The 9802-nt window shown below is 31.2% G+C and overlaps 1 protein-coding gene across 1 annotated transcript; it reads right to left on the reverse strand.

Moving 5' to 3' along the window:
• Positions 1 to 4889: 4889 nt before the first annotated feature.
• Positions 4890 to 8598, reverse strand: LOC134246042 (uncharacterized). Its single transcript, XM_062728305.1, has 3 exons — positions 8325 to 8598; positions 7394 to 7543; positions 4890 to 4947 (listed from the first exon to the last, which is right to left on the reverse strand). The coding sequence occupies exons 1-3, from the start codon at positions 8554 to 8556 to the stop codon at positions 4907 to 4909; spliced, it is 423 nt and encodes a 140-aa protein (XP_062584289.1). The 5' UTR covers positions 8557 to 8598; the 3' UTR covers positions 4890 to 4906.
• Between the last annotated feature and the right edge of the window lie 1204 nt (positions 8599 to 9802).

A 9802-nucleotide genomic window follows, 5' to 3' on the forward strand; every position in this document is an offset into this window, starting at 1 on the left:
GCCGTGGCCATCTGTAAACTGAGTTTAAATCTATCAGGGACTATATTTATAGTGTACAAATGGACCCCTCCCCCTTACATTCAAATAGAAACGCCCTTCGCCATAAACTACCGGATCTATTTCATTAAAATCAATAGTTCAGATATTTAATAACCTAATAAACTTAATAAATGTGTACTAGTATCTTCAATCACTGACTACAAACAAATTTGCATGAAGATTTTTAAAAAGTTTAATGCATCTCGACAAATAAAAAATACAAAAATAAATTAAGAAATAAATACAGTGTAAAAATGTAACTATCAAAAATGTATAAGGCAAATTGTTTACAGCAAGCAATTTTTACGGTAGGAAAATCATCGTTTTAAAATGTTCTTTAGTTATAAATCTAAATAAGATAAATGTTAACAGACTATCTACACCCCTACTAATGTGTTCGGAACCTTTTATTTTTCGGTGTTCTGCAAATTATAAAACCCGATCAGTTCAAAGTAGTTCTGACAGTGGCTCTGGCGAGAGTTAGCGAGACTTCAGCGAGATAGGGTAAATTATTCACGGAAATGTGGCTAGGAAGTGGCTAGCACGTGGAGACGTTGTAAACAGAAAAGTTATGTTGCGTTTTAGTTTTCACCACCCAATAATATCATTCTGTAGAAATGTACTTTAATCGATCTTTCTTGAATTCATTCAAGTTTAAATTATTTTTAAGTATTCTCTATGATACAATTTTCATGAATAAAAAATTCTTTTTTGACAAATATTTTGCATGGGAACCGGGACAATATTTTTTGGCGTCAGGTTAGCAAATGAGGCACCAATGTGACTTTAACTGACAAATCAGATGAATGAGAATTGCATTATGGGTTACTATACGAATACTACAGGAATTTTACGCTTGATAAATTCCTTTATTGTACTATCTATGGTACGCCATCACTGCCTTATAGCATAAAAATATGCATTCATTATGTCAATCTATCATTACGTGATGTGAACATATCTTTACGTTATATCATTTTTTTATGGGGTGATGTAAAAATATCTTTACATCATGTCAATGCTGCATTACATGAAGTAAACACATTCTTCCATTATGTCGGCACTTTATAACTTGAAGACCAAAGTTCATTATGTGAAGTGAAAATATGTTTACATTGTGTTAAACTTAATTACGTGAAATGAATGTTTCTTTATATTATTTCATTTCTTTAATGTGTGAGGCCAAAATTGCATTACGTCAAGTTAAGCGTTTTACATGTGTTCTATGATTAAATTTATCATTACATTTAGTCAAAGTCCATTCCCTTTTGTGAGTGTATATTTCTATTATAACAAAGCATTATTACGTGATGTTAATGTATCTTTATTTTATGCCGAGGTCATCACAATTGAATGAGAGGTGAATACATCTTACCTATATGTCAGTTATTTATTACGTGATGTAAAAAGGTTAATAACATAATGTGAACATATATTATGGAGACAGTCATGGCGTTCCATATTGTATCAACACTTTATTACGTTATGTCAAAACTCCATTCCTTTATGTGGATATTTAATAAGAATATGTTAACTCTTTCTTATGTGATTTAAAACTATCTTTACATTGTGTTAATTCTTTATCATGTTGATTACAAATGTTCATTACCCGCTGTTAAATACATTTACATTATGTCAAGGTTGATAACCGTGTTTACAGGAGTGGGAAGAGGGGGGGGTTCCTGATTAATTAGGACGAATTACAGACACATTATATGAGGGGGGGGGTAGGGGTCTGACTTCCTCTTTTTTCCGACATAACTTTATCATAGAAAATGTTCATTGAAATTCAGTCCCACTTTTTGCTGAAGTATAAGAGTAATGTAGTATATTTGGAATTTTTTTAAGAACTGATCGAAGTTGGACCCCCCCCCCTCCTTTCACCCGAAATAAGATTTTCGAGTTTGGATTTTTTTTTCGCTTTTTTTGTATGTTATTTTTGTCTGGCTGACAAACCTCCCCCAGCTTTCAAAAACGATGCAACATCCACTGGAATTAGTAATTTTTCAACCATTCCAGGACCAGAATTCTGTTACAAAAATCTACGTTTTTACTTAAATTAACACGGGCTCATATCAGTTGCGATCTTGGGTTCTTGAAAGGAGTAGCTATAGGGGGACGATATGGTGTCTAACTTGGGGACAAATGAAAGCCAAAAAGCTCTCAGGCTTTAGATTTTTTTTATAAAACGTTTCAACTTATTTCAGTTATACTTTATGTAAAACTAATGCAATGTCTTACAAAGTAAAATCAATTGATTAATTTCATGCATATTTGGTCACTAAAGATGGGGGGGGGGGGCGGGATCCTCCCTTTCCCCACCGATCCACCAGTGCACGTATGAAATACGATGTATTTACACTTTTTTTTTTTTTTTTTTTAAAAAGAAGGGTTAAAGACTGATAAAAAGCTTAGGACAGTGTTTTGTAGTTAGATCAGAAGTTTCGGACTTCTCAAATCGTCAATTGGGAACATGATCCTATTTTTAATTTAACCTGATATTTAATTAAGGATTAATTAAGTCTTGTGTATAATTTAATATTTGATACGTTTAATTTAAATCATTTGCAAGTTTAACATATGTGCATGTAATACTAGTATTGAAAACACAAAACGAACTTTTAGGCATAACCTAAACCTTACGTCACATAATAAAGAGTTGAAATATTCTAAGATATACTGACAAGAGGCTAAGCATTTTAGACACAATGTAGAGATACAATGGCATAACATAATAATGATTTGTCAAAAAGTAAGGGAAAATTGACATCATGTAATAGATCCCCGGCGTCATGTAGCATATTGATGACACAAGATAGTAAAGAATTGGCCACATGTGACAATTTTTTTCACATCATATATGAAATTCTGACATCGTGTTATAGCGACTTGATATTGAATTAAAGATAAATTCACATCATGTAATGAACTACTTAGACCAAATAATAGAGAGTGCACATAATGTAATAATGAGTTTAAATTATATATTAACATCTTAACACCACGTAAAATTGTTTTGACTTAATGTCATAAAGAGCTGATATAATGCAATGGAAGATTGGCGCAATGAGTGCGAGTTAATGCAATAAAGACTTAACATAATGTAATGTAAAGTTGACATAACGCAATAGTAGTGTGTGTTAATGCCATAAAGAGTTGACAAAATGTAATGTAAAGTTGACATAACGCAATAGTTGTGTGTGTAAATGTCATAAAGAGTTGACATAATGTAATGGAAAGTTGACATAAGCAATAGTACTGTAAGTAAATGTCACAATGTGTTGACATAATGTAATGGAAAGTTGACACAATGCAATTGTTGTGTTCTGCTATAAGGCAGTGACAGCGTTCCATAACTCTCGGTGAATACAATTGCCAGGTGAATTCCCTGGCCAACATATGTGATCACGAGTATAGTTATGTAAAACAAGTAGAGCTTTTTTAAAAAGCTTCCCGTCTTTAGCAACAATCTTAAACTGTAAACTGATCTACACCTATCAGGCCGTATAATTCTTTTGAATTTCTTGATTTTGTATTTCTACATTAGCTTTTTACTGGCATTAGCCCTACCACGGTTGTCGCTCGGTCATCTCCGTAAACTTTGACTCGCCGAGAGCTTTCGGCAAACCTCGGCTGATTCCATTTCCTTCTTCAAACAAGAAAGGGGAAAGAACAATAACAAATTGTAAAGCCTCCAAGCAATAAAAATCAAATTTTATTTATAATGAAGTTAAAGAGATCTTTTTTTATTTTTTGCTATACAAAAAATCATGTTATTAGGAATTAATTACTGCTGATTTTGTTGTTCGTTTTGTCATTTTTTTTAAGATTGAAAAGCTTGCAAAATTGTTAAGTCGTACGAAAATTAGATCATCAGAAAGTTATCTCCCTTGCCTTGAACAGCATTTCAACCAATGAAATAATTGAAAATTTTCTCATCATGCATTTTCTACCAATCACAAAAGAGAGGAAGTGCATAATCCGAAGACTGTAAAAAACATCAACTATACAATACCTTCTTCCAAGGAAGACGGTAATAAGTTTTGTCCATTTAAATGCATACGAGAAGCTGCTCGTTTTCCTTACCCTTGAAGTGCTAAAAACTTGACACTAACTACGTATACATTTTATTAAACATATTTTTCTCTAGTTAACAACAAATTAAAAACGCCCATGATATTTTTCTTAGTTTCTAATGTTTGCATTTTGTTCATAAGAACTTTTTTTTTTATTTTGCACTCCATTGACTTGATCATAGATTGACCTGAACCAACGTGTTCGAAGTAACATGTAAACATGTATTTGGCGCAAACGTATTCAATCAATTTTTAACAATTGGTCAGTTGCTCGTGGTAAGATCCTCTGTGCGCGTTAATAGCAATAGCCATATACGGCTAACAAAGGTTTTTACAGTGTAGATGATATTACACATTTTTTTACCAGTGTATCGGTCGCTAATGAGCTGTAATTTTTGCAGTTAACAATAAGATATATTTATTGGGATTTACCACCCCCCCCCTTAAACCACCCATTTCTGTTGAAAATCATTAAAGTCTTTCAGAAAGGTGTGGAAACACATTTTTCACAGGACATGTTTTCAGAAGAAACAGACTATAGCAATTTCCTGTTTACTGCCAATTTTATTTTTAAAACCCGTTCTACCCTATAACCTATGAATAGGTAAACCTAAACCACGTGTCTTGAATTTAAATCACAATAACAATAGGGGTGATAGGCGGAAAAACGTGCTGCCTCCTTTTTTACATTCTAAAATCAATAGAACTCCGGCGACAATTTCTAGTTGCGACGAAGGCCATTCCAAAGGCGTAAGATAACCGAATTTGTTAAAGTAATAGATATCGTCTAATTATGCTCCAAATACAATGCAGCCGATGAGCAGAATGACCCCTGCAGACACAAAACAAGGAATGGATCATTATTAATTTTTTTTAAAAAGGGAACTCTATGAATGATATTTTTTTTTATTCAAGGTCTATTTGATAATAGGTGTATCTACATTTAAATAACATAAACTGAAATTCAAAGCAAGGACAGTTTACGATCTCATTTTCTGTGTAATGAATAAAGATTCTGAAATTTTAGAACGGTATACACTTGTTCAACTAAAATTATTCTAAAGGAAATAAGATTTCTTAATGCTAAAAAATAGATGAACAGTCAATTAAAGCAAAACAAAAACTGTTATTTATTTCGTGAAAGCCTTGAAATATCTTTCACTAATAAAATAATAGTTTTTTTACTATTACAGTAATTTCTTGTTTAACGTCCAATTTTCATTTTTTTACTCAATGTAAATATGATGTGCGTGTGCATGAATATTATGTGAATCGATGTCTTGTTAAAAAACTAAAGTATTAAGTTTAAATAGGTCAGGTAATATTAATTATGTGTATGACATTCGGGATGAAATAGGTCATATATTATTTTGATATTTCTATGAGTTTCACTTATGAATAATCAATTAAAATTTTATTCGAATTTATATCTGAATTACCAAAAATCTTTTGTCTGCTCAAAAGACCATTAACAACTGTCCTTATATATACATGTATGTATGTTTCCTGCAATATTATCGAAAGGAGGAGAAAAGCAAAATTATATTTAAATTTCAGCTCAAAAGCAAAATCAAAAAAAGATGTAATACATTCCAACTTAGGCAAACAAAGAGATTTAAAAAAAAACAAGTCTAATATTGATTTCATTCGCCAGTGAATTCAATGGAATAAAACAATCTCTTATTGCAATAGGAGGGAGAGTAGGTACATAATAATCAATTATTTTTTACTCATGTTTTCAAACATATGGAGAAAATCAAATAATCACCTTGGGTCAACTGTTTTAAAAATATTTTAGATGAATGTGGATTATCTTATTTATGGACAACACAACAGATGTACAGTGTAGCGTGGATTAAAAATGAAATAAAAAGAATACTTGTTGACCAAAATATTCAGAACTGGAAAATTAATGTTTTTAATTCATCCAAGGGTAAGAATTATCGATTTTATAAAGAAATACTTGAACCAAAGAGATATCTTGTTAATATGCCTCGAAAATTTTCAACTTTGTTATTTAAATTTAGACGTAACAACTTTAAAGTCTCTGTCGAAACTGGGAGATGGAATTGTCTGCCAAAGAGAACAAAAGATCTGTACTTTATGTGATCTTTATAAGATTGGTGATGAATTTCATTATGTTTTTGAATGCACACAAAAAGAAATCAAAGAGGCTAGGTTAGAATATACCTCAAACTACCGCACATGATGACCAGTATTGAAAAAAATTATGCAACTGTTTGTTGATTGTCAAACAATTCGAAGATGGAAATAATTGATTTAAATCTTGACTTATTTTGTACTGTTTATTAAACATGTATTATATTCTTTTCCTATGGTATCTTTTTCTCCCTCCTTTCTACAATGTATGATAGTACATTTAAGAGAATACTGTTAAATCATTGCCATTATCATTGTCATTACAAAATTTGCAAATGTCTTGAGAATAAGAAAATTGCTCATTATGGGCCCGGGTTCGACTGCCTGTCTGTCGGTGTTATTTCATGCACGTGATAAAAAAAATTAGGAGATGAATAATGTTATACATTTTATATCCATTAAGAGTTCGACCTGAATACTAATTAAACAATACGTGAAATTAGTCATTATTGTACAAAGCCACGCCTTCGGTCTTCATTTCCATCAAAGATTAATTGAAGAATCAGTTAGTATTCAATCATTACTCAACATATTTTGTCTTATAGACAATAAAATTTCTTACTAAAATCTGGTTCACACTATAGGTTTATTCTATCTATATGAAAACGTAAGGAACACAAAAAGTTCACTTTTCAATAAATGCTGAAATATAATCAATATATCTGACCTATATGATAAGAGTTATTAAACTGAATGTTTAAATTCACGTATAAGATGAATGACATCACTATGGACTCAAGATAGCCTTAATCTCATAATTCAGTCGTTTAAAGCCACCACTTCAGAAGAACCTATATCTTTAATGGGACAATTTGAAAGAGTAAAAGTGTTAATGGTATCTAAAACATATTCTGTAAATAGTTTTATTAAGCATTTATTTTTAAAAGTCAATATGAATCAATCTATACAATTCATGATGCCAGTTGTGTTTTAATTTTCTGCAAATATAGAAATAGGTGTGGCTTTAACAAACGTGTTACTTGCAGTAAACGTACGGTACACATGGACCCTAACTATGGTATCGATAGTCGGTACAACAACAGTATAATATCTAAGGTTTACGAAAAACCTAAGACAGTCCCTATTTGAACAAAGGATATATAAGAAGAGTAGCTTACCCGTCACTAGGCACAAGATGGCGGCGCCTGTTGCCACTTCTCCGTTACCCTTACATTGGCCAACAAACAGGTAAAGAATGACTAAAAAGAACGACACTAGTATACCAAAGAAACCAAAGCAGCTAGCAGCCTGTGTAAACGCCCACCAGTCTGGAAAAAATGAATAATGTTTACTTTTTTAATTTAAAAAGGAAATATTATTGAAAAAAAGGATTAAAAAAGCACGAATTTCCCATGTTAATTTATATGGCTACGAAAATTATGAAAGATATCATTCTGCAATGTCATAAAATCGATTTGCAAGTTTACTTTACCACAAATTATATTGTTAAGTCTTGTTCTACACTAAAAAAATTGGTAATGTTATTTTATTGATTTGCAATGTAATTATAATAAGACTTGCACCGTTTCCACTGATGAGCATGATTAATGTCGGCGTGAAAATCAACACATTTTTTTAAAAAAATTAACCAAAAAAAGATGAATAAAGTAGGAAGGATCATGCGATGTATTGATGTTTGTGTACTCTGTACAATGCAAACACTTCAGCAAATAGCTTTGTAAGTGTATGTTTGTGCTATAAATCTTCATAGCTGCTGAGTTGGAAGTAGATATTAGTTTATCAAATTGTGATGTTTGGATCCATTCATGTAGTAGTTTATAAAAAAAATAGTTACCGTTTTGTATTATACATAGTTCATACCAATTTCCTATATATTGTGAAAATGTCTTTTTAGACATGAAGTCTCATATTTTAATACATTTTTCCTTTGAAATTTATTTGATTAAAGTCCTAGACGTTTCTCATTTCAATTGTGGAATAATAAGAATTAGGCGAAACTTGATTTTAAGAAATAAATTTTTTTTATTGAATTTGTAAATTTCAAAAAACACAAAAAACAAATTTGTTTGTATTATATAGTAAACTTACCATTTGCCCATCCATCAAGATCGCTACATGGCCCACCTGTCATAAACTCCTGATTAGTACACCTTCGCCACAACCCCCAGTGAATTTTATAACCACCACCAGCAGTCTCGTTGCTTTCTCCCCACCCCGTACAAGTAAATGCAATTAAAATGCAAAAACTAGCAAGGAAAAGCAAAATAAAAACGATTTTTCCAAAAATGCTAGCTGATTTAAATTCATCAAGAAGTCCCATGTTGATTGCTGTTTTATGTAATTTGATTCGTTAACCTATCTGATCAGTCTCTTCAACATGGACTTGGTCGATATTTATGTCGAGGCAAAGGGATTTATATAAATTATGGTTGCTATCAACAGATGTTGTTTGTTTGTCTCGCCGAATACCTGTTCGTCATAAGAAGCGTCTTCGAGATACTGTTGAGAGTAATAGTATGAGGATAGAAATGGTTTAACGCCTTTTGAATCTATGCCCTGGTTTGCTTTGCATATTTTATTAACATCAAAGTTAACTCAGTCATTGAATTAGTCTTGTCATTCACGGGAAAAAATTTGAACGTGATTTAAAATTTAGTCTATATTCATTTTTAACCATGCGTGTTAAACCTTTTCAGAAAGTAAATCTAATTTGTGAGGATTTTTTCCCCTAAATTTTAAGTTAATTTTAAGAGTCTATACATAATATTGGGCATTGTTGTCTTGATACGATTATAAAAACTGTAAATGCACTAAATTTTTCAAAAAGCAAAGTTGACAGACTGTCTTTAACATATCAGTGTCATAATTATTATTTGATTTAGCTTTAAATCTGTGTAGGACATTTTTCCTTGTTTTATGCTTCAAACACACTGCGCCACGTGGGTGAATAATCTATCATATGTTGCATACAATGATATGTCCTTTTATTCTTATATTTAAATTTGTTGAAAACTCCACGTATGGTAATTTTAAATAATGGCAACAATTATGCTTTTGAATCTTTTTAATTAGTTTTTGCAAAATTGATTTACGTACCCTTTTTCTAATTCAGTTGAATCATCATAATCTGCTATCAATTATTTTTGAGTGCATACGTTTTAGATTGTTCAAAATTCTATGGCGTCTCCAAAACAAAGTGTTGTCAATTGTAGCTTATGTGCATGCATATTAATCGTCCATGGAAACAAACATAAAGGAGAAAACGATGCAAATGAAAGATCTCTTTAACTTGTAAATACCAGTGCTTAGCCATATCTTTAATAATCATTATATTTTACTCAATCCTATTCAACAAAACTTAACGTGCTATTTTCACGCATTTTTGTACTATCGGTATTATGCACTTATAATTCTTTGTGTAAATGCAGAAAATGTAAAACCAATTAGTCGTTTACTTTTTGCGATCTTGCTTGAAGATAAAAATAAAAGTTAGATAAAGCTACTTGTACGCCCTACATATTATAAAATAATATAAAGTTAACGATAGATTACTTCAGATCTTCAAA

This window comes from Saccostrea cucullata, unplaced genomic scaffold, assembly GCF_032062105.1.
Source record: "Saccostrea cucullata isolate Sc308-1 unplaced genomic scaffold, CSIRO_AGI_Scuc_v1 ctg217, whole genome shotgun sequence".
NCBI classification, from domain to species: Eukaryota; Metazoa; Mollusca; class Bivalvia; order Ostreida; family Ostreidae; genus Saccostrea; species Saccostrea cuccullata.

Excerpts from the sequence above, each read along its gene's own strand:
- LOC134246042 (XM_062728305.1), bottom strand. The coding sequence starts at position 8,556 with ATGGGACTTCTTGATGAATTTAAATCAGCTAGCATTTTTGGAAAAATC. Across the intron at positions 7,544-8,324 it reads TCTTGATGGATGGGCAAATG|ACTGGTGGGCGTTTACACAG; the intron begins GTAAGTTTACTA and ends CATTTTTTCCAG. Across the intron at positions 4,948-7,393 it reads CATCTTGTGCCTAGTGACGG|GGGTCATTCTGCTCATCGGC; the intron begins GTAAGCTACTCT and ends TTGTGTCTGCAG.